The sequence below is a fragment of the Python bivittatus genome, unplaced genomic scaffold, assembly GCF_059951505.1.
Source record: "Python bivittatus isolate LINGU-HERP-01145 unplaced genomic scaffold, Pbiv_v1 ctg000220_np1212, whole genome shotgun sequence".
In the NCBI taxonomy this organism is placed as follows: Eukaryota; Metazoa; Chordata; class Lepidosauria; order Squamata; family Pythonidae; genus Python; species Python bivittatus.
Window position 1 is genome coordinate 25,155,309 of NW_028277048.1, and position 25,630 is coordinate 25,180,938.

General features: G+C 37.2%; 1 protein-coding gene across 7 annotated transcripts in view; it reads left to right on the forward strand.

Annotated features, from left to right (window-relative positions):
• The window catches only part of LARP4 (La ribonucleoprotein 4), a 44,462-nt gene extending 22,294 nt beyond the window's left edge, over positions 1-22,168 (forward strand). For all 7 annotated transcript variants that reach the window (XM_088138177.1, XM_088138180.1, XM_088138182.1 and 4 more), the window contains 11 exons: positions 92-195; positions 746-856; positions 3,121-3,174; positions 3,801-4,010; positions 4,850-4,953; positions 9,857-10,090; positions 10,185-10,233; positions 13,257-13,415; positions 16,485-16,603; positions 16,975-17,143; positions 17,399-22,168. In XM_088138177.1, the coding sequence (XP_087994303.1) occupies positions 92-195; positions 746-856; positions 3,121-3,174; positions 3,801-4,010; positions 4,850-4,953; positions 9,857-10,090; positions 10,185-10,233; positions 13,257-13,415; positions 16,485-16,603; positions 16,975-17,143; positions 17,399-17,740 (1,655 nt within the window). In that variant the 3' untranslated portion in view covers positions 17,741-22,168. The remainder of the gene's footprint in view (positions 1-91; positions 196-745; positions 857-3,120; positions 3,175-3,800; positions 4,011-4,849; positions 4,954-9,856; positions 10,091-10,184; positions 10,234-13,256; positions 13,416-16,484; positions 16,604-16,974; positions 17,144-17,398) is intronic.
• Positions 22,169-25,630: the final 3,462 nt, after the last annotated feature.

The following is a 25,630-nucleotide window of genomic DNA, read 5'->3' on the forward strand; positions in this document are numbered from 1 at the left end:
ATATCATTTTAGGCTAAGCTGAAATTTGAAGAAAGATTTTCAGTATGCTTTTTCAGTGTGTTTTCAATAAACAGAGTTCTGTTTAATTTAGCTTCTCCTATAGTCCAAGTGGATGACCAAGGAGAGAAAGTTAGACCAAATCATAAGCGTTGCATTATTATTCTTCGTGAGATCTCTGAAACCACACCAGTAGAGGTAAGAAATATCTTTTGAGATTTATTACAAATATGACAATATGAAAATAAGTTCATTTGCAGGATAATAACTGCTGGGCTAAAGTAGCGTTTATGTTTGATGCAAGTTTGCTACTGAGAAATGATAATGCGGTTGAACATTACTCTTCGTTTTGAGCTAGATGTGAGGGAATAGGAATATTTGGCAATGATTATGCTTTTAAATACCTGTATCATTTACATTCTTATAGCAAGAGTCCTCACACAGTGGCTTTAAAAAAAAAAAAAAGTTAGTATTGCTAGTTGTAAAAAAGAATGACTTTTTCTTAGCTATGAATATAATGTTTTTTAGGAAAAAAATTGCTTAATTTGCCAGGCAATTTGAGTTGGAAAATCAGAGAATGATTTTACATGCTTAATATTAGCCATTGTTTGGAAGCTAAAATAAAAACAATAATTTTCAAACTGTTGTTGCAGAAATTAAAATCCCCTCCAGCATGGATAGGATTCTTTTTTTTTATTAACATAATGGTTTTATTTCACTGAAATAGTCTTTATATAATTTAATCCAGGAGGTAAAAGCACTGTTTAAGAACGAAAGCTGCCCCAAAGTTATAAGTTGTGAATTTGCTCACAATAACAACTGGTACGTTACATTCCAGTCAGATACTGACGCGCAGCAGGTAAGAATGTCTTGTGTTCTAAATTTCATTGTATTAATGAATTATACCTTTTTCCAGTGACTCAGATAAGTCAAAGCAGTTTGGAATTCCTGATTTTAAATACATCAATCTAATAAATGTAGATTATGTTTATAAATCCAGAAACTTAGGCAAAGGGAAGTTATATCACCAGGAAGTTAATAAAGTATATGGAAAAATTGCTTTCAAGTATGAGTGTGTGGAATAGCATGATCTACTCTTATCTAATAGCACGTAAGCAAACATGTTCTTGCTGCCTTCTCCTTCAAGCATGTTCTCATGTAGGTGATCTGAAAGAAACTGGAAATGATGTTTTGGTGTTCAGTCTCTTCAGTGGCAAGAAGTCCTTTTGTTGTCCAAAGACTGCAGTTGGAAGACACAAACTTAATAGCTTGTTCTTCTGCTCTTGATAGAAGTCCTTCTGTTAAACAGGCACATCTAATTTTAGAACTTTTCCCAAGTTCAGATGTATTGCCTGAACATAAATTCAGCATTGTGTAGAAAGCTGGTCTTCAAAGTACCTTCATAAGATTCCTGCAACTCTGCAGATGTGCTGATATTTGCAGTTTTGAAAATGAAATTGTTTAGAACTTGAAGTGTTGGCCAAATCGAGACTTTTGTTAAACCGAAAGGTTAGGACTCAGATTTCTAGGAAATTTCTTTGCTATATCAAAATCTTATTTGATGTGACCAGTTGTTTTTTGTACTTTCTTTGAATCTTACTAATGGGTTTAGGCCTGTATGGAATCTCATTCTGGAATTTTCTCTAGTTTAGTTGAAAAGTTGTGTGTGTGTATATGTATGTATGCACACACACGTTCACCAAAATTCTGTTTTTTGTTGTTCTAGGGACTTTGGATGAATTTTTTTTTTTTTTTTACATTTTGGTCTGAGCTTTCTTTTTCTTCCGTTCTCTAAAAGCAAGCAGAATAACCTTTGTCAGCATCTGTAGTTTAAACTGATTCTCGGTTATCTCTCCCCCCCCTCCACAGACAGCTAGTTTTGCTTTGGAGAAATCATGCTCATTATCAGCATTGCATATTACAAGTGTGTAGGAATCAATTATTTTGACTCTGTCCCTAGTTTGCAGAGTTCCAACCTCCATGGATTCATACCTACTCCCAGTTTCACCAAAATCGTGTAAAATGGCAACGCATTTGAAGTCTTAAGTTGTCTGCCCTCCATTTGGGCCATCCTACCCAAGCCTAGCAAGGAGTGCCTGTGCTGGCTGCAGCCCTTTAATCGCTGCTTAATCCTGCCTGAAAGTCCGTGACACCAGCCATCCCAGGAAAAAATCTCTTGCCTCTACTTTCAGTATTCAAAAAGCTAAAAGCTAAGCAGCTTAGTGATTGTAAGCAGCTTGGTGATTGTAAGGAGGTCAATAAATGGCAGAAGATGTGCCACTGCACACATTTTCAGAAAGTCCAAATGAAATTCTTCCTGTCCCAGGATGACTGCTATGGTTGCCTCAGTTCTACTGATCCATTTGATACCACTTTCTCTAGCCCTAGCCTCCACCAACAAGAACAACTTGTGTTTATCTGAAAGGTATAGTCAAGACAGAGACCTCCCCAGCAGGTTTGTGTTGAGAGCGACTTCATTCAGAGGACTGTTACAGGAAATGTCACTCTACTTTACCATGCCTAAATGTCAGACCATTTATAGAATTTATCTGTAGTATGTAGCGTGGTGTCTCCTATTCACTTGCATGAGACATTGTGTGCTCAGTCTCAGAGCCAGTGCTGGTTCTTCCTTTGGCAGAGTTGTGCTTTGCTTTGCCCCTCCTTTGCCATGGGGTAAGCTTGCTAATAATCTCCCATGGCTCAGCTAGAGAAAATTCCAGAACTTTTCGATCCATTAATTTGAATACACCGATAACATTGAATCACAGTTATAGGTAAGCTAGCTGATGTTTTATAGTTTATCTGTATATTGTTCTAGAGAGGTCTATATCTCTGGGGGTGTCATTCATAGCTTTAAATAAAAGGAATTCCTTAACTTTTTAAAAATCCACACATGGTTTTTGAGAAAAGATGGTTTCAAAAATATGGGAAAGCAAGAGGGTGGTGTATATTTCCTTAATACTTTAACAAATATGACAAAGTTTGAAATGTTGCAAAAGTAACAAGAGTGTGGTAGAGTTGCTTATATTTTAGTACAGCTTGAAATTGATGCTGGAAGTTCTTTAATGTTTTTGAAAATTCTGTTATACTGATCTGTCGGTGAATATTTTTATATCTGTACAGGCTTTTAAATATTTACGGGAAGAAGTTAAAACCTTTCAGGGCAAGCCAATAATGGTAAGCTTCATTCTCATGTGTACACTTCAAGTTATAGTTTAATACTTAAGCAGTGAGTTGTACTTACAGCTTCTTATAGTCACTATTACATTTTCATTACTGTGGTCATAATCTTTACGATTGTCTTTCTAGAGGGTGTTGTAGATATAGTATTCCTGAAGCACCAACTTTAGTTTAGTTCTGGTTTAATTTACAATTAACTGTGTTAGGTTAACTGTGAATAAGACTACACAGGATTGTTTCCCATATAATTTTGTGGCAGTTTTAATTTTAACTGCAGGAGTAGTCTTGTCACGATAGAATCGTATAAAAGCTAAATATGGGGAGAGACTAAAAAAGAAGGAATCTTTCTGTTCTAGACAATGATTGAAAAGTGTATCTATTAAACTGAACTACAGTTGTTCCCAAGAGCATTCTGCCAAATGATTCAGCAAAGAATCTAAATTTGGTTGCAAAAATATTCAAGAGTTAGTTTGAATTGCCATTTTTAATTGCAGATCCCCACATTTTAACAAAAGAAAATATATAGAGTGGCTTGTTAGGAAATAGCTGAAATTCAAATAATGAATTTTGTGTCCTGTAATGTTCTTTCTACCTGGTATGATAAATATAAATTTCTTATACAGGCCAGGATAAAAGCCATTAACACATTTTTTGCGAAGAATGGTTACCGGGTAGTGGATTCCAGTGTTTATGTTCAGCCGGTTCAAACACAAGCACAGTTTGCCTCACCATTGTTCATGCAGCCTATATACAGTCCTCAGCAGTACTCCATCTATAGTATTGTGCCTCAGACATGGTCTCCAAACCCTGCACCTTATTTTGAAACACCACTGGTAAGTAGTTACAGTTTTTTGTAGAGTATTTGCTTTACTTCAAAGCGTAAAGAAATCTGTCTCTTAAATATTACAAAGTCCCCTGTCCTGTAATGAATGTCATTTGACCCTCATATTACATTTAATTGATGCGTTGAATTGCATATTCTACTCTTTGTAGCTTGGGAAGTAGAACACTGATAATTCCAGGAAATTACACATGGTCATTTTAATTCCAAATTATTTATGCTTGTCAAAGTATTTATGCTTATAGCAAAGCGGGGTTTCAAGAAGTGTTGAACCATGCTAGATAGGCAGTGCAGACTATCTGGAAGACAAAAGTCTTCTTCACAAATTCAGGTTGCTACTCTGAAGTTAATATATAGTGGCATAAATTAATGCTTGTCAAATATATAAAGCAACTATTTTTCATTATTGGTAGAACTCTATTAGAGATTCTGTATTATTATAATGAAGTGAAATGCAGTTCGCATTGTCCTACTTTAAATATTTGAACTCCCAATGTTGTTGACTCCAAAACAAAAGTTTGTTTTTCAAAGACTATTTGATGAGCAGGTATTTATTTTAAATGATAATCTGGTTTGCATTTATCTTTTGACTGCATTGCTATATTGATATTATTTTTAAAATACTTCAAAAAAATACTAAACTGGAGAACATCCCCAACTAGTGTATAGAAATCCAATGTTATATTGTAATAAAAATTATTGTGGAAATTGAGGCAGGAAAGCATACTTCCTTGGTTTTAGGTGTACAGGTGTTAAAATTGCAGTTCTGAGAATTTGTATTCAGTTATTTGTTTGCAGCAAACCTCTTGATATATTTTGTGCTTACTTTAGGCTCCATTTCCGAATGGTGGATTTCTGAATGGCTTCAGTTCACCAGGTTCATACAAGACAAATACTGCTGCATTGAGTATAGGTCGCCCGTTCCATAGAAATCGGTAAGAAAGTTGGTGTCAGCATTTTTGGAATGTAGACTGCTTCTGTTTTGATGTTTTACCTTCTGACAGTGTAGCTGTTAATAAAACGTTACGAGATTAGGTGATAATAAATTCTCATCAGGAACTAATTTTTGTGGTTCTTAAGACTATCTGAGAAACTGTTTTGCAATTTTGGATTTGTTATACAGGTAGTCCTTGCTTAACCATTCGTTCAGTGACTGTTTGAAGTTATGACTGTGCTGAACAAAGGGACTTACGACCTGTATCCGAAGTTATGGTGATCTGGGCCCTTGGCAATGGGTTCGCCCTTACGACCAGTTGCCAAACACCCAGCGATCACGTGATTGCTGATTGTAATCATGCCGGCTTCCCCAGAAAGTCACTGGGGAAGCTGACAGGGAAGGTTGCAAGCCACTGCTGCCTGCCAAGAGGACTCTCTGGGAGCTGGCTGAAAAAGCTCTGCTGAAATTCAAGCAGGATTTTGGCTTGGGGCATTTTCAGTCAATCCCCAAAGCTCTGTACGCTAAACGTCCTGTGCCGAAATCCTGCTTGGATTTTGACGTGAAGCTTCTTCAAGTAGCCCCTAAAGTTCCATGGGCTAAGCGCTCCCTGAGCTTTGGGGGCTGCCTGAAAAAGTTTTGTGCCAAAATCCAAGCAGGATTTCCAGCCATGGAGGATTTTCAGTCCCAGAGTGGAGAGGCTTCAGAAGGCTGAAAATATTCTGTGGCTTGGGGCTGAAAATCCTCCATGGCTGAAAATCCTGCTTGGATTTTGGATGGGGTGTTTAGCACTCGGAGCTTTGGGGACTGCCTGAAAAAGCTTCGTGCCGAAATCCAAGCAGGATTTCAGAAGCCTCTCTTCTCTGGAGCTGAAAATCCAAGCGGTTCTGAGGCCCTTGCACACTCAACCCCCCCATGCACCCCCTCACTCCCTCTCCCACCCACCAGCTTCTGGGGCTTGCAACTTCCTGTCAGCTTCTCCACTGACTTGATTGTGGGAAACCGGCAGGAAGTTGCCTTGCCTAACAACCAGAGCATTCAGTTAATGACGGCAACCGGGACTGCCGGAATCGCTTTTACTAAGTGATGCAGTCACATGATGTTTCGCCTAATGACTGCATCACTTAGCGACGGAAGCTCTGGTCCCAATTGTGGTCGTTAGGCGAGGACTATCTGTAATTCAACAGTCCATTAAAATGTAATTGAAGTTTTTTTGTGATGTATATTGGCTTTATACTTCTGACATTTATTTATTTGGTAATTTATATCATGTATTTTGTACAGGAGTTCAAGGCAGTGTATATAGTACTCCCTTCTGATCTCCAACCACCCCCCCCAAACAATCCTGTGAGGTAGTTTGAACTGAGAAAGGATGATTGGCTCAAAGTCATCCAATGAGCCTCCACTACTAAGGGTGAAACAGAACTTGGGCAATCACCAAACTGTTTCAATGAAAGATTGTACTTATTTTATGCATGCTTATAAGGGAATTCCTGTCAACTCCTGCTTCAATTTTACATGTGTATTATATTTTCTTCAGTTTTATGTTTTCTTCATATCTAAGATAGTTTTGCTAAAATCTACAGGAAGTTTAATTGGGTTTTGGGGCTGCCAGCTGCGGGGAAAAAAAACCCTTTGTTTTTAGGGAGGTTTGAAATAGGGGAGATTACTGGCTGAGTTTAGTTGATATTTGTTAATTTTGATAGCTTACATGGGTGTGATGTGGAGCATGCTACATTTAAAATGAGTTTTTCTCCAAAGCCAGGCATATGATGGGGGCAATCAGAGTTTCAAATACAACAGCAGAAAGAAGTAACTAGAGCTACTAGCCCATGCAGCGCCCACCTCTGTAATATAGTCTGCAAATAGGTTTCTGCCATGATACAGTTATAAAGATTTGAATATAGATGAATTCCCTCATAAAATATGTCTATGAGTGATTTCTACTTACTAAAACTTACTTTGCTGAAGTAATAGAATCACAATAGAATAGCATTGTGCAGAACTGCCTCTGCACAAACCTGGTGAGGCTAAAGTTCATGGCCGCTAGTGAGAACATAAACTATAGAACTTTATCCTTCTTAATTAAAAAAAAAAAATCAGTTTTTAGTTTTAGGTGAATCTAAAAGGAAAGATTTGTTTTGTGAGGATATGGGATTTAACAGTGTCAAAGAAGGCTAATTGGAAGCTGTGATGACTAAGTTCAAGTGCTTAGAGTATATGGTATCAAAAGGGAAGGAATTAGCTAGATGCAAAGCCACTTGTTCCGGGAACAAAACTCTTTAGAGAATTTTAGAACTAAATGTTCTTACTCTGGGCTTCAATGATCTTGCCTGTCCAGTGGTGGTCCAACAGTTTTCTGAAAGTTAATCTGAACTGAAAGCTGTTTCTGGCTTGGGTGATTAACTTTCAGGAACAACTCTGACATGATTGGTGTGTGTCTAGAGGAGAAACTGAGTATTCCTGAGATGTGTATAACGTTCCATTTCTAGAATGGTAGGGTTTGCACATATCTAGTTTTTATGATTCATTTTTAGGATAGTTAAATATTTTGGTCTGGTTTATAATGTTAAAAAAGACAATATTGAGCAATATATTTGAAAAATCAAATGGAGGTGAATAACCTTGAATTTCATATTATTACTATAAAAAATGAAAAACAAATTTTGAATATTGGTCTTGGAAAATATGGACAATAAACACACAGCAGAATTTATTATAATAGATTGTTGTGTTATTTTTCCCCCCATTTCTTTAACAATTTTCAGCCAAAAGGACTTTCTAATCAGGCACTGTAATTGGTGTATTTAAGAAGCCCATAGATAGATAGATAGATAGATAGATAGATAGATAGATAGATAGATAGATAGATAGATAGATAGATAGATAGATAGATAGATAGATAGATTTTGCAAGACCTCTCTAGGATTCTATTTTGGAAATATAGTTAATGTGCTATCTGTTTTTTTACTCTGCTTGCCCAATATGTTTGAGGAGAATCATTTTGAACTCAAACATTCATGGCAATATTTTGATCTAAACTTGTTTTAGTCTAAAACTAACTTCTGTGCTTCTTTTTGGTTAGTTAATTTCCTTATGGTAGTCACATGATACCCAAATCACCATCTCCCTTTTAAGCATGTTGTGCAAACAGATCATTTTAAGAAAATCTTTTTGAAATCATTGTTTTCTTGAACTGAAACATTGTTCATTTGGTCATTGCTTATATAATTTGTTTTCCCATGAGGGGTCATTTTTCAAAGCTATGGTAATTTTTTATTTTATTTTATTTTATTTTATTTTATTTTTATTTTTATTTTATTTTATTTTTTATTTTTTTTATTTTTTTATTATTAATTTGTATGCTGCCCATTTCCCTCCAGCGGGTGACTCTGGGCGGCTCACAGTTAAAATCAAAAACCCCATCAACAATTAAAAATACCCTATAAATAGTTAAAATAAATTAATCCATTAAAAATCCAGTATAAAAAACAAACCCTGTACATAAATACTAAAAACATTCAAGATGATGGGGGGGCAAGGTCAATAACCCCACAAGCCACCTCCACCGGTGCGAACCCCCATCCGGCCCCCAGGCCTTCTGGCACAGCCAGGATTTCACCCCTTTCCTGAAGGCCATGAGAGTGGGGGCACACCGGACCTTGGGAGGCAGATTGTTCCATAGGGCGGGGACCATGGCAGAAAAGGCCCTCTGCCTAGACCCCACCAGTCGAAATTCCTTGACCGGTGGGGTCTGCAACATGCGCCTTCTGCTGGACTGAGTGGGGCGGGCTGAAGTAACCGTCCCCACTCATGTGTACCATTGAAATTTGACCACAAATATTCCTATGACACTCAAGAGGGCAAAAACAAATATTTCCCCTCCAAAATTGTCTGCCCTTGACTTAAAGGCAGAGGGGTCCTTTTTAGGGCAGTCTTGGGTTATTTCAGAATTACTTAAGAATCCTTGGTAAAGGAGGAGTTTCTGCATTGGAACTTCTTAAGAAGAAGGAAATAGATGTTAAATAAAAAACTTAGAGGATTGTTATATCCTCTTTACTTATCAATCAACTGTAAGTTTCATACTATTATATCACTGAATAGGAATAGTGGGGAGGGGAATAGACATCCTTGGTTGTCTAAAATTTAGATGGCTCCTCAACCCCAAATGAAAAAAGAAGCATTTGATTGTAATTCCTTAAATTCAGCTCTGAATAGGAGAGGAAAAGAGGATGAAAGTGGAATAACTATCAGAATATTTTATCTGAATTTAGGAAAGGGATGGACGGGATTATAAACAGAAATTGAAAGTGATTATGTAACATGAAAATGTGATACTGTATACCTGTATGGTCCTATCTTTCTGCTCCTAAATATATGTTCAGTGTAATCTCTTTAACATCCATAGCAATGCACTTGCCATCTATATACAGTCTTGTTTTATGTGGTTGAAGTTGTAATTTAAAGTGAAATATTGAGGTGCACAGAAACATAGTTTTTTTGATGGCAAGCATTTTAGAAAACTATGTTAGATTTACTGAATATTGTTCTGCTGCTGTTTTTGGTGAAATCCTATCTGTATTTTATTATTTGTTTCTATTTATATGGTACTGGCTTTATTGAGATATATAGATATCAGTACTATGTTAGTAATACATTTATAAACTGCCTAGGGAACAGTTGTGGTTGGATAGTACTCTATAGGAATTGATTTGAAGAAATGTGTTTGCCAGTTCTTAATTGTAGTTTGGCTAACAAACAGATCTATATAGTTATGATCAGGAAAAAATGTTTCCTTGCTTCTTAAGACATTAACTTCCTCTGAGGTCACAGTCGCTTTGGGGTAATATAATTGTGTAGTAGCAGGAATTCATATATTCGTTTGTTTTTATATGTCAATCCAGTGTGAAGACTCACTTCCGGTTGTCAGGTAGCTCAGAACACTCATCAGAAGCACCCTCCACACTCAGTGCTGTTTCAGTAGGTGATGGACACTTGCATAGAACCACTTTACGGAACTTTCAGTCAGAACGGCAAGCAAATTCACTGTCCGGACATCAAGGGCCCAGCTATTCACAGAAGGAGTCTCAGATTACTCATGTAGAACAAAATGGTGATTATGGCATGGGCAGAGGCAGGTAAGATCTTTGTATTGTTATGGCATTTATGTCATTAATGCATATCAGTCAGTAAACATAATATTCATGGAGGCTTTTCTTTGCTAATTTGTAGAAGAAACATTTTCAGAGGTCGGAGGAGACGGGAAGATGACAGGCTATCAGTAAGTGTTTCTTTGCTTTTATTACAATCGTGTAGTCATCTGATATTGAAAATGTTATTAGCCTCTTCTGGAGCATCATAGAATTGTATGTGAATTAAAAAAAATACCTTATTTTGTAAAAGGTTTTGCATTATAAATTGAACTACAAGAAATATTCGGGCAATCAAAATTAATCTTCAGAAGTATCAAATAACTTACCTGATTACTTTTTCTGTTTGTTAAGTGTTCATTTTATATGGCTGCAGAAGTATCACCAGATAAACAAAGAAATCCTTTTTATCTGTCCTCTTATACTACTTTGTCTTAGAATCTCTCTCGCCAAAAGGACAGCTGAGGTGAGGGACTGAGGAAATGTGTTTGGTTCATAATAAGCCTAATAAGAGCGAAACGTATGTTGACAAATACATCCAGTTTCAAATTGCTTAAGCTTTCTAATGTTTCTCAGGTAGAGCAGTATTCCATACCCAAACTTAAGCATTAAACAGTGATAGTCCAGAATCAGATTCTAAGCAGCAGCAATTTCTGTCTAAGCTGCCATCAAGAGAACTGAGCCTTTATGAAATTGAAAGAAGAATTACAGCCAGGCAAAATAAAAGTTGCTTTGGGATGTCAGAAAACCTGGGAGTTTGAACTTACTGCCAAAATACATATTTCTGGATACATGAGCTACATGCATGTGAGTGTTCCTGTACCTCTAAAGCCTCTCCAACATATGTTTCAAACCGAGGGATTAATATGTCAACTTTATAGGCAGGGATAAGCAGAAATAGTTCAGGTAGGTTGTGAGTTCCACAGAAATGTCCATTGTGAATCAGAAAGCATTACAGTAAGGTCTGTTTTCCATTAGATGCATTTAAAACTCACTTTTTGGAGACATGATGTTCCAGTGTTCCAAAAATGTTTAGTTTTTTTCCTTGAATGCACTAATGCAGTGATTCTGGGGATGATTTGGTAGTTTCCTAGAACAAAATATTCTGCAACAGGAAATGATTTGCACCATTCTGAACCAGTTTTCAGATCAGAGCACCTGGATTGGCACATTCCAGGAGAAAAAAAGAATTTGCCAAGGAACAGGAGAATGTGTGTCACTGGAATGGTGAATTTTGCACATTATTCTTTCTCATGTTACTTTAGAGCCAACCCATTTTCTAAATAAAGTATTACTCAGCCAATTATTTAGAAAAATTAAACCTTTAACTAAACACTTTGAAAGATCGCGTAGTTGTTCCCCCCCTTCCCCAACATTAACTTTACTTCTTCCTTAAACTAAATTAAATACATTTGAGAAGCCTGAATCTGAATTTTTTGAAATAAGGAACCAATGGAGTGTAACTTGTTATGTTGACGATAAAGAAACTAGAGAAAATGTAAAATGGGAAGGCACAGGGGAATTTCCATTGGAACTCAAGTTGCTGTAATTGATTTCAAGTAATACACAAGAAGTTCCTTAGGGTCCTTATTTCTAATTTTGAAGTAACAAGTAATCAGGTATACTTTAAAATTAGATGGGGACAAATCTTTAATCCTTCCAAATTTAACTGGCTTTAGAAATCTGGACTTTTTCTCTGGCTGAATAAAATATTCCGTAACTAATTGGGTCATTAATTTACAAATGCTTCTATGCCACTTCAATCATACTACTCTAAGTGGCTTACAGCATAACATACAATTCATATTGAGGTTGGCTCCGTCCCTGTTAATTTTCCGTAAGTCCCTCAAAACTTGGTTACGTCATCAGGCCTGGGGGTCCCAAGGAAATGTGAGTTGCTGTGGTAGCTCCATTGTTGTTAATATCTGTTGCCTCTCCCTGCCTTTTAATTCTAATATTTTTTTTTTTTTGCTTGTTAACTCTTTTTATATTACTATTTTATAGTTTTTTATTGTAAGCCGCCCAAAGTCATGTCTTTCACCCTTGCCTCAGTCCTCAAATGCACATTAAAAATGCCATGTTTTTAAAACCTTCTGGAATACTAGGGGTGCAGTTCTTATATTTGGTGGGAGGACATTCCACAGGGAAGGATCTCATGCAGAGAATGCTTGTCTTTCAGTCCCTTCCTATTGCATCTCTCATGGGGTGAGGACTGTTAGTAGCACTCTCCATAAGCACGCTGGGTGAGCAGATTTGATTTGGAGCAGGAGGCCTCAAAGATAGCCAGGCCTCAAGCCATGTAGGGCTTCAGAGGTGATCACCAGCATCTTGAATTACACATGGCTGGAACAAACTGGTAAACAATGCAGTTGGAGTATTAGTGTTATATGACAATATCGGGTTGTCTTGGTTAATATGAAAGGGATTGCATTTTGTACTAATTGTAGGTTCTAGGTGGTCTTTAAGGGCAGCCCCATGTAGAGTGCATTATAGTAGTCCACTCTTGAGGTTACAAGAGCTTGAGTCACTGTAGTCAGCATTGTCTATTCTAAGGTTGCAATTGGTGTATCACCAAAGCTGGGCAAGGGCCTTCCTAGCTACAGCTTTCACTTATTGTTCCATTAGTTGCTAAGTGCATGCCCAGGAGCATCTCCAAATTTTATAGCAGCTCTTTCTGGGGAAGCACAACCCCATCTAGAGGTATAGTTGGTATTGTCCCAGAGTCAGTCAGCTTTTGAATCCTCAGCCACTCCATCTTAACACAAAAAGGAAAAAAGTATATGGTTCTATTGTAAAGGATGCAACAGTTCCTATGAATCAACTAATTAAAATCTGTTGAAATATTCAATCATATAAAATTGTAAATAAGATTGTATATGTATATATTAATCTAGGGTAATCAGCAGGAACATTCTCTTAACTGAATTAAGAAAATTTAAACTAAATACAGAATTGACAGATTGAATCCTTCACACAATCATGAGTAGCTTTAGAGTTGTTTCATAACTGATAAAGCTACATCTCTGGTTTTTGAAGAATGTTAGGATTGGATAACCAATTTCTCATGGCGTACTCTGTTTTTTGCAAATAAGATTAACAAGAGAATAATACACTATTCTTTACAGCATATTAACATGCTACTTGTCTTTTTTAGCGACCTCAATCTTCAGTTGAAACCAAGACTTTGACGCCAAAGTTTGACTTGCTAGCCTCAAATTTCCCTCCCTTGCCAGGCAGCATGATAAAAACACAAGGAGATCCTGTTCTGGAGAATAGGATGTCAGATATAGTTAAAGGAATAAGCAAAGAAAAGGTACTTACTTCTAATATTCATTGTTTTCATATTCTCTCTTTCAGAATAAATTTTAATCTTGCATGGCATTTTTTATCTGTATATTGCTTGACAGTGTTACACTTAATTCATTCCCACTACAGTTCCTTGAACCCAAAAAATGAAATGTTATTTTATTTCTATTCTTGGATATACTGATATGGGGATATGATGAATAAAAACACCTTATAAATGAGCAAGAGCAAAACTGATAGCTATTGCAAAAGTTGGTTTTGCTGTATTTCATATATATGTATTGTAAAATTCAAGCCTTAGTACATTTTGGGCTTTCACCAGTACAGTGTAGGAAAATGAAATTTTATTCTAAGGTGCTATTTTCACATCCAGCCGTAAGCAAAAATTGTTGAAAAACTTGGCTTATAGTTCTTCAGTAGCATATTAGTGCCCAATTACAGGGAGTCCTCACTTAATGACTGCAGTTGGGACCAGCAGCTCCTTCACTAAGCGATGCAGTTAAGTGAAACATCACATGACCATGCCTGACTTATATCAGTTCCACAGCAGTTGTTGTGAATCACCTGCGATCATTAAGTGCGACATCACATGACCATGACTTGTGACTGCTAGTTTCCCCATTGACTTTGCTTATTGGAAGCTAGATATGAAGCTTGCAAATGGTGATCATGTGACCGTGGGATGCTGCAATGGTCATAAATGCGCACCGGTTGCAAAGTGCCCGAATCATGATCATGTGACCACGGGGATGCTGTGATGGTCATAAGTTTGAGGGCCAGCCATAAAGCTACTTTTTCAGTGCTGTTGTAAGTTCGAACGATTGCTAAACCGGGACTACCTGTAGTCTAGCTCTTGTCACCATCAGGAATGATTGTTAAGCTAACCAGGAATTCTCCAGGCAGCAAAGATGTAGCATTGTATTAGAACTGGTTATCCAGTTTGATTGCTCTCTTTATAAGTCAGAATAGCAAAAGGAGGATTAGACTTGATTTACAGTTCCTGGTTTGTTTGGAAGCAACAAACCAAGAGTTCTAGTTTGGATATGAAATTAAGATTTTCCTAGCTAGAGTTCTGCTTAGTTTAATTAACCTCACTGATAAAAGCAGCCAATTTGTCATCTGGTGGTGATGCAACTCAGGAGTTTATGGCTTCCTTGGCAACCACGGACTTGTCCCAAGTAATTGATGGCCTGACGTATACCAGTGGCCGCATATTAGATCTGTTTTTTGTCTCGGCAGTTGCAACTGTATCTGGTAGTGAAGAATATTAACATCTTGTCCGTTGCCATGGATAGATCACTCTCTAGTTGCCTCCTCTGGGGGGGGATAGAGCCCATTCGATCAGGTGGCCACAGTCAACTGATGGAGCCAGTGGGTTTCCAGAGGAAGCTTGGGGTTTCCCCTGAGGAAGCTTGGGGTTTTATCTGGTGGGTGATTCAGCTGAGGCCTTAGGCCTTAGTCCCTGCCTGGGACTTTGGCCTATATTACCCCTAAGCAGCCCCTCTCTATGCACAAATCCCGGGGTACACCTTGGTTTACCAAGGAGGTCTGGGATATTAAGTATCAAAAGAGATACCTAGACTGTCATTGGAGGAAGACTGGGAGCGAATGTTATCAAACACAGGTAAGAGCCTGTATTTGGGATAGCCTTATGACAATAAGAGTGGTGAAGCGTCAGTATTTCTCTACTCTTATTGTGTCCAGTGATAGTCAAACAATGGCCTGTTTAGGGTGACCCAGTCCCTGCTAGGGAGGGACAGGCAACCACATCATCTGCAGGGCCATTGGGAGGAATATTCTTACTGTTTGCCAATTAAAGTCACTTAGAACTGCTTAGGGTTGATCTTTGGGCAGGTCTGGTTGAGCTGCCTGGGACTTGGTCTTGTGGCGTGATCCGGGATGAGTTTGAGTCAATGACTCTTGAAGAAGTGGGCAGAGTTTCTGCACTGTCAGATCAGCCATCTGCTTGTTAGATCCAAGTCCCTCTTGGATTCTTAAGGTGGCACAGGAAGTGACCTGTAATTGGCTCCATGCTGTGGTGGTGTTCTCCTTGAGAGAGGGGTTGGTGCCTTCAGCTTTGAAGGAGACAGTAGTATGCCCTCTCCTTAACAAGTGATACTTAGATCCAACAGTCTTGGACAATTATCCTGTCTCCAACCATACTTTTTTTTAGGGATGGTTGTTAAGAAGGTGGTTAGTCTACAGTTGCAGAGAGCTCAGAGGAAGCAGATTCTCTAGACCTATTTCAGTCAGGCTTCAGCTGGGATTTAGTACGAAGATAGCATTGGCCAAGCTTGTTGATGACCTTCGGTGGAGTGAGGATGGGGGTGGTACATCTATCCTTGTGCTCCTCAATCTCTCAGCAGCTTTTGATACTGTTGACCATGATATTTTTTCTGGACTGGCTAGTTCCTTCATGGCCAGTTCCACTCAGGGTTGGCAGGGGGGGAATTGGTCACTTCCTAGGCCACAAGGTTCAATGGTGTCTCCCCTACTGTTTAACATCTATGTGGAACCACTGGGTATGGTGATCTGTCAGTTTGGAGTTCACTATCATCAGTATGCTGATGATACCCAATTATATCTTTTGACCTCGGGCCAGCCAAGTCATGGTCCTCTCCCAGTACCTGGAGGCTGTGTGGGTCTGGATGGGGAGAAGCCAACTCTGACTTAATCCTACCAAGACTGAGTGTCTGTAGATATAAGAGCCCTCCCCCCTCCCCCCAAATCCAGGGCTTTTATCTTTAATTTTGGATGGGGCTGCACTAGGCATTGGGATAGGGTTGATGGAGCCCCTTGTTCTGTGTGTTTTTTACAAGTTTTTGGATTGAGCCTTGCTCATATTTGTGATGTGTTCCTCCCCATTTTTTTGTCATTCCACTGCCCACTTCGATCCTTACTACTCTGGCAATCAACAGGTTGTCCGTTCTTGATCTCCATGCTCTGTGAGGTAGCCTTTACCCTATATGATATCTAATTGTTCTTCTCACCTGTAATAGTAATTCACATAGATTTAGGTTTTAACCTGTACTTTTGCAAACATTCTTTTTTCTTTCTTTCTTTTTGCTCCATTTAGGAAAACAAAGATTTAACAGTTAGTTGTCTAACATCCACTCAGGAAGAACAGGGCCAAAGTATTGTTCAGCCTGTCATGAATGCCAGTTCTCCCTATGGGATTGATCTTCCTGGATTAAGGTATGGAGATTGATTTTCCAATTGCAGGTATCACCAATAATTATTTTGTATGGTGAGAGAAGCACAAATACTTTTTTTTTTTAGTTCCAATACCAGTAAAATTGACTGGTAGCAGTTGTTTTCCTCCTAACATAAGCCTCGGACAGAAAATACTGCACAAGTTGATTCCTTTTGAAAACATTGATTAGGGTAGCTGTCTTAATCAACCAACACTGAAAGCATGAAACAAAGAAAAAGTCATGGCTGCCTTTATTTCCAAAACTGACGGTTAATCCCTTTGAAAATGCCCCAGTTCTTCAATTAGGTTTAATTTTTTAAAAAATTCATCTAGTCTACAAGATTGCACACCATTGTCTTAATGCATTTTCTAGTGCCACTCAGCAAGATAAGAAACTAGAAGAGGTTCATGTGCATAAGGAGGCTGCAAGTCAGACTTCCCCACCTTCATCTGTATGCCCTCCCAGTACTGTAAAATCACCCAGGACAAACACCACTTCATCCACAACCAATGCAAACACAATGCCTGCTGTAATTATACAGGTAAGTGTACTACTTTCTGTCATTTTGGATAGTTTTAATAAACCACCTTCCAGTTTGTATAGTAGAGGTACTGGTGAGTACAGAATTTAACCTTAAAAAAAAACTGGAATAAAAATGTAAGACTTGTTTGGATGAAAAGGGTAGAAGAGCAAATATATACAATTGCTAAATAAGGCTTTAATTTTAAATTGTCACTAGCATGTGCACCTTGATGATACCCCTTGACAGAGGTATATTACTTTTTCTTTTGGTAAGGAACCCCGGAAGCTCAGTTATGCTGAAGTTTGTCAGAAACCTCCAAAAGAAGTACCTTCTGTTCCTGCTCAGCCACTTAGGGAGCTGCGTTCTAATGTAACCTCCCCTGCCAAAACAGAAGAAAATGGCACCCATGAGAAAGCTGGAGAGAAGGCACATGAAAAGTCTGAAGGACGGATGAAAGACTTTGCTGTTTTCAGAGGCAATGGTCCTCCCAAAGGAGCTGCAGGAAAAATCAGGGAACAGAGGCGCCAATGTGGACGTAGGTCTTCTCCTCAGGGAGCGCCTCGGCGAGTTGGCAAGGAACAGTGTGTGCCACTGCGATCACCAAAGGAAAATTGATCAAACTTTTTATTTAATCAGAACTATGAACTAAAGAGCAGTAGAGGAGAAACTGGCCAGCTCAGAGAAATATAAATATAGGAAAAGTGGACAGTAAATTCAAGAGCACAGGGTTTGCAATGTGAGAGAGCTTAAAGGGATCCCAATATTCATCTCGAAGTGATACAAAATGCTGGAGAAATAGAATCAATATAAATATGATAAAGATTATAATTTTTGTAACTTTCTGTTTTTAATTTCTTGTTTGAATTAGATTTTTGCATTATGAATTAGCTTATTAAAGATGAGGAACAAATATACATATTAGCATGTTTCTTACTTGAAGAGGGGGCAAATATTTTTTTTTTTGGAAAAAACTGTAAAAGATATAAATTACTTTTAAAAATCTATTCAAGGTATGGCTTGTAAGATGACATGTATGCCATTAATGGCCTTGCATTACAATTCAGCCCCAAAACTGACATGCTTGGTCAGTATGAATGAGTGTAGCCATATACCTGTTATGTCATGATTTAGTCACTGATGATAACTGATTGTACTACTGTAGGCTTTTGTGTTTTGGAAATATAGTCTTTGACTTTACTAATTTTGGTCAGCTTTTAAAACTGTATGATTTTATTCTGGAGTATGCAAACAGCAAGATTAGTAAACAAGGAATAGTGGGTAAGATTTTAATTTGTTCCAGCATTTTCTCTAATTAGGGATAGCATTGTTTTATTTTTTCACTGCTTTGATGTTTTCTCTGATCCTTTATTACAGAATTAAGCACATCTAGCTGGAATGTAGTTATTCTGGTACTAATGCAGAACTAAAAATAGGAAAAGTGAAAACTGTACAGTAAACATTACTTTGCTGCATTGAATTGAGTTTTTCAGCTCTTTAATATGCTGAATTCTCTAGAATGAGGCAAGATAATTTTGGAGGTCTGACTTCACTTTAATAAATAGTCTGGCCACTCTAGGGCCATACTTTGATATACTGAAAACACTTTTTCTAATTGAAGGAGCTTCAATCTATACCAGAAATCAGGTTTTATTTAATGGGGAGACTAAATACAAAGATTAAGTTTCCCTGTTTGATAGAGCTGATAACTGAAAACTTACTTTGGAGAATATTGGCAAGAACATTAGCATAGCCTTATGTTAATTAGAATAACAATGTTGTGCAACAAGCAGTGTGGTTTACAACCTGATGATCGTAGTACTTAAGAAAAGAAATAGGACAATTACAACATGTTTATCTTCCAGAATCAGCATGCTAGAGTTCAAGGTTCTGTATTAAAGTGTTAGGGGAAAATATATCGGATTCTTTAGTTAGTAGCAAGTATACAAATCTAAAGTCATTAGTTGTGAACACTGGAAAACTCAATTGTGAGACACCACCATGCATTTTTAGTTTGTGTACGTTAGTGATAACTTTAAAATGTCAGTGGCAGATAAATAATTAACTGTGAAAATGTTAATCTTCTGAATTTTCTTAGCCAGAAATGTTTTGGCAGTTTCTTATTCAGTAGACATTCTCTATCAATGGCTTTGAGAACACTCATATCTATTTTTATAAGTATGTGTGTGTGTGTGTGTATATATATATATATATACACACACACACACACACACACACATATATATATATATATATATATATATACACACAAATATATATATAAAGTCAGATTTGTCATTTCTCTAACTTATTCAGCTTGGCAATCACTTTTTTTATTTGGTTGAGAAGTGTAAATGTACTTAAGCAGTAGATATTCTTTTTCTATGCATGTTATTAATCATTTCTCATTTTAAAGTAACTGCTAGCCTTGGCAGTCTTTACATTAAAACAAATAATTGATCACGTCTCTTAAGTACAAACCCACTTTGGTTTACTCATAATGCTATTTTTGATGGACATAACACAAAAGGTGAAATGCTTGAAAGTGTTAAAGAGTTCTGAAAAATGTATAAAACTACTTCATTTTAACAGACCCATAAATCTGATTATTGCACTTGGAATGGAAGAAGTTGAACTGCTATACTATAGTTATTCTTAGGATAGATCAGGCAGTGTCTCATTGCAAACTAAAGATGTATTTGAAGTAACAGTTGTTGGGAGTTATTAAAAAAAATTGCTGTTCAAGAAGAATACAATTTTGTGCAAAGATGCTACTTAAAATAAGTTACCTGGCAATGCAAGCATGTGAAATCTAACTCTGTTTATATGTCCATGCTTGAGTGGAATCTTGTATTCAAAGACGGATCAACAAAATGTAACTCTTTTCTTTACTGGATATTGAAGCAAATATAGCTCACAGGCATTTTCTTGTGAGGGAAAAAAATTGATTGTGGGAAAGGATGTGTTGTACATCCTGAAGTTTATGTCTGCGCATGTGTGCTTTTCCCACACAAGTGGCTCTTGTGCAATGTATGTGTAAAGTGTGTAAAAGCAGCTTTTCTAATGTCAGATTAATACCTTGGAGGGATTTATTAAAACTGAAGTGTTTGATAACTGTTTCCTCAGTTAACATGTTCTCTCCATTCTCTTCCACTATCCCTTCCTATTTTGTTACCATAAATACCTAAACCTGTAAATTTTAGATAGAAGGAATGACGAAGTAAAAAAAGATAGAACCATATGCTATATGCTGTTAACTTTTCTTGCAGTTACTTTTGAGTGACAAAGATATTCGGGCTAATTATTATTCTTCATTCTCAAAGAGTGTCTTGGATTTTCATCAGTCTTCCCATTTTATTTTAGACATGAGACACAGTAACTTTTTAGGTTCGCTGTCAGGGCAATTTTACTATCTTGCTGTAAGGATGTGCAATATCGGTAGTGCTTGTTTTCTGCATAGCTGTGCATTAAATGTAAATGAGCAAATCAGAATGGTTAAAACTGAAAGTTGATGCATTGATCAACTTGTAAATCATTATGTCTCAGCAATGGTTGAATGTAAAAGATATGCCCAGTATAGTTTATACTGGTAAATGTAATAAAACAGGCATTTTCATTGTAAATACTGGAACAGCAGAGATAAAGCTGATGTTTGCATTTCACAGAGCATCAGTGCCAAAACTGTCAACTAAGAGACAATTGTATTTCCCTTTCAATAGGTCATCATTGGATGTACATGCCTTTTACCCTTAAAGTTTTAGTGAAATTTAATAATATGCAAGATGATAAAGATCACAATTACCTTTGTTTCCTGAACTTGTATTGATGGTTACCTTGTGAAGGGAGCTCTTTGTTAGCAGGAAATTTTGAGTTTTCTACACATTTCTATATTTTTAGTATTGGTCAGTAACTCTGAGCCATGGTATTGTACTTCTGCTCTAGAAGGGAAAAGGGGGAGATTCTTCATACATGAAACTTGCATTTCTATTTGCTTTCTCTTTTTTTTCCCAAGGTAGCTTGGAAAGTTGTGATGCTGTTTTAACAGATTAAAATCAAACCCTTCTTATTGACCTGAAGATATGGGCAGATCAGTAGCAATTAAGTGACTTAAGCAATGCTTTACTATAATTTAAATAGCTATGGCCTTATTACTTCGTCAGTATCAGCTAAATGTCTGAATATATCCACTATTTTTATTGTCATCCAGTGAACATTCACTTGGGTAAAAGTTCCTGCTACATGTGTACAGATTATTTTAAATTTATAAAATGCAACATTGTATACTGATAAAATGCAACAGAAATGCACTTCGGGGTGGGGGTTGCTTAAACTTTTGTAAACTGTTGATTACAAGAAATATGCAATAGGTTTTTCTTTTAACTTTTGATATTTTCTTCTGAAACATAAGATCACCATCAGTCTGTAATGGTCTATCATGCTCTTGTGTGTATGTGAGAGAGAATCTATTATATAGTGTTGGCTTCCTTTAGGATGGTACCTCTGATTCACCCCCCCCTTTTTTTCTTTGGATGAAGGTTAGTTGCGTCTTCAGCCCTGGACTCTTGAAGAGATGAGAATGAGTGTATTAATGTAGACTTAAGATTTAGTATAGAGCTAACCTGTTAACAACTTCTACAATTTTATTTAATGACTTTAAAAAAATCAGTTATGGATAAAATTTCCCTCGCAAAGAAATTTCTAATGTAAGTGTTGGTGTGCAAATGGCTTCTGTTTTAATAAACCAAACTACTCAGCTGTATCTTTCCCAAAAAAGTTTGACTTCTGTGACACATCTAGTCTCACTTATCAGAGTGATGGCTTCAGTTAAATAATATATATCTCAATTACCTGGCTTATCTATTTTTATCAGTTTGGTTTATTCCTGTTGTCAAAGCTGTCTAATCCAAGAAATTGTGTAAAGTAGGTTCATGCTTAATTGTTAAGATTATACATGTATTTGTATTTGTTTTTGACATTGCCAAGGTGCTATGGGAAATTGAAATAACAGTTAGAAGGAAATAATAAAAGCCACCTTAAAAAAACAAACTTTGTTCAGATGTTAAATGATTTGTTGTATTAAAGGAATAGCAAGGGAAAATCTGTTTAAATCCAACAGAGGATTAAAACTGGGAGGTGAGAAAACACATTGATAAGTAGTGAAAATAATCCATGAAACTGAAATGGGCCATTTCCTTCATTTGCATATTGGTTCCTTTATGTAAGTTAAATAAGTGAAAGTCTTTTGAGAAGTCAACCTGTAGATTTGAGTCATACTCGATTTAAAAGGTGTTTGGGCTCTTCATTAATTAATAGTGATATAGAGCCAGTTGGATGATTTTTCTATGTAAATGTGTGTTCTAAATGCCTCCTTTATCTTTCCTTGCATTGTTTTTCCCAGTCAAGCCTCTGCCATCCTAACTGGTGGTAAATATCTATTTTTGCCATTTCCCCCCCCCCCCCAATACCTTGTCCCTAGATTCCATTTGGGGCCAGAAGTAATAATGGGATCCTACTTTCTCTGGGAGGAAATAATTTTTAAAAAGGGAATGCATATTGGGAAAAGATGGCCTAGGGCACATCTGTTCTCAGAGGAACTGTGATGCTGTCCCATTTATTCTGCTACTCTGTTATACGGAGAGAATGAATGTAAGTTTCCATTCATGATAAAGATCCAGATCCATTAATTCACAGTGAGATCTGTGTTATCGCAGACTTTTTACCCTTTGTTTTTATTTTATTTTTCTTCAGAAGGGATACAATTCCCAGAAGTCAGCTTTCCCAGATTTATTACTTAGAACAAAGTTAGAGGTGATCAGCCAAGGGCAGAATAAAAGTAAATATGCCCTGTCACTAGAGTTTTCTTTGCAACAGTACAGCAGTGGCTTCCTATTGCCTTCTTCCTGGTTGTCTTAATTTTTCAGTCCAGGCCTGGAATTCCCAGGTGGTTTCTCATCCAAGGGCTAATGAGGCCTGACCTTCAGCTTCTAAATCCAGATAAGGTTGGCTAGATGCTGCTGAGAATAAGGCCCAAAAGACCAAGAACCTGGTTTAGGAGGTAGGGGTGCATCTAGATAGAATCCTTATCTTCTTTAATCTTCCCCAGAATGATAGTCATATGGATGAATAAAATGCTGAGAGATTGTAGGGGTCTGAGAGTGAAGGAGAGAGTTGTTTGCAGGAAATACTCTATAGCTTATGGATAAATTGGAACAAGGCGCAAAAGAGCAGGAAAGGACTAAAGACAGATTTTCTTGAACTTCCTCCTATCCAACCTCTAGTTTAACACCCTTTATTTTCCTCAGTAATGAAGAAGCCATTTAGCAGAGAGCAGACATACTCTGGTTTGGATATTGTACAACTCTGGCTTGTTGAGCAAGGTGTAGTGGCCTGATTTGCATAGTGGCTGGGCTTTCATCATAAATTATTCTAAAATATAGTTGGCTAGTTTGTAGCTGTGCATTATATGAACTCAAGAAATTGGATTAATTCAATAAATAGGGGTTCAATGAACCACAAAATAGTGCTTGGTGCAAATCAGTCACTCTGGCCCTGAACATTTTAGAAAAGGCATAGGACTATTTTATTACCTATAGTTTATTGTTGATTATTTCCATTTTAACTGTGTTTGCATATGGAAGAAACATAAGCTGCTCAGAGTTGATGACCAAGCCAGTAGTTAAATAAATAAAAGAACAAAGTCGGGGAAGCTGAGAATCTGACTTATATTTTATAGTATTATTCACTCTGTCAAGGTACTCATGCCACTTGTATCATTCTTTGTATTTAACTAAAATACTAGATAGATCTGCTCTATTTTATATTTTTATACTAGATAGATCTGCTCTATTTTATATTTATTTCCTTTAGGCAGATTTAGATTCCACTATTATATTTTTTTGGTCAAACTGGTGCAGCTTATATAATCCATCAAATGATCCTTCAGAACTGCTTTAGTGATGTGCTTATCAGGCCCAGAGCTTTATTTGACTCACCCCCCTATATTTTTTGTGATGATGCATGCTTTGTTATGTTCTTATTTTGGACTAGTCAATGACCATAATAAAGATGCTGATGAAGATGGTCACGATTAAGACAACAAACTCTTGTGCTAGCCTAATTCTGCTGACTTATTCTTGTGCTCCATCACCAAAGGGACCAAGTCAAGGGCTTGCCTGAAATAATTGGAAGCAGTCATCTTGGATTATATCCCAGCCATCTTTGCTACTGACTGCTTATATTTTTTTAGCGATGTATAGATTCTTTAAAACAGGTGGTGGCCCTACTGTATGCGGAATCACTAGGGATGGTTGGGAGGAGGTTCTTGACTCCTTGTACTTCTTCCTTCTTTTCATTTCACATTAAAAAATGTACTTTGGATAAAGCTGCCCATTTTGTTGGTCATCTTTAGCGTCTTATCTCTGTTTAACCTCTTCTAGGTTTAGATAACAAGGAGGTCATGGATTGAGTTACCCAAAAATTTATCTTGACTACTATGGAAGGTTTTTACCTTGGCCCTAATCTAGAAAGGATCAAGTTACTAGATTTGGAGAACATACTGGCCTTTATCATTCGGCACAAACAACTAAATCAATTTAAGATCAGCATGTTATATGAATTCAATAGCCTGAAGAGGCAAGATTAATTATTGAATACTTCATCCTAGTCTAGGGCCATGCTTAGAGATCATAGAACACACTCCAAATCTGGGGATGGGGTCTTTTTAAAATTTTTTAATGAAATTTATATGGCAGCCCATCTCTCACAAGGTAACTCAGCAGCATGCAACAAAAACAACTATTAAAACAATATTAAAACCAGTTAAAACAAATAGTTAACATAAGTAAAAACAAGATTGCAAGAGGGTTAATTAAGATGTTATACGTGGTGCAACCAACGCACGGGCTCTCTGCTGCCAGAGGAATTCAAACAAAATTGTTCAAAGGCAGCACAGAAAAGTTGGAAACTTCTCAACATACAGTATATTTATTTATTGAATGTGTATGTCATCAAATCCTTCAAGATTCCTGTCAGTCTACAAGGATAGAAAATGAACAAGAAAAATTAAAACATCCATTGCAAATCCAAAGGAATCCACCCCATTTCACAAAACACCCAGCTAGCTCTGTGCCTAAGGCAGGACTACAGTTGATAGTTTTCCAATTTTTACCTGGTGCCTTGAAACTGGCTCTCAATGATACCAAATAAATAAATAACCACAGTTAATGCAATCACTCTTCAAGGCCCTCCAAATAGCTTGCTTTTCACCAGTTTCCAAAACTGAGGGGGCCTATCTCAATTCTAGGGGGATGCTGTACCACAATTTTGATATGACTGAAAAGCAATATTTTCTGGCCTCAGCCCTCCCTCACCTCACAACATAGGGTGTCTTCAGCAGTTTCTCCCAGGATGTTCATCTCAGAAGGCTGACTGGTCAGAGCAGATGGCCCTGAAGACACCTTGCCATTAAGCCATATATGGTTTTATAAGCCCAAATTTGCATATTGCATT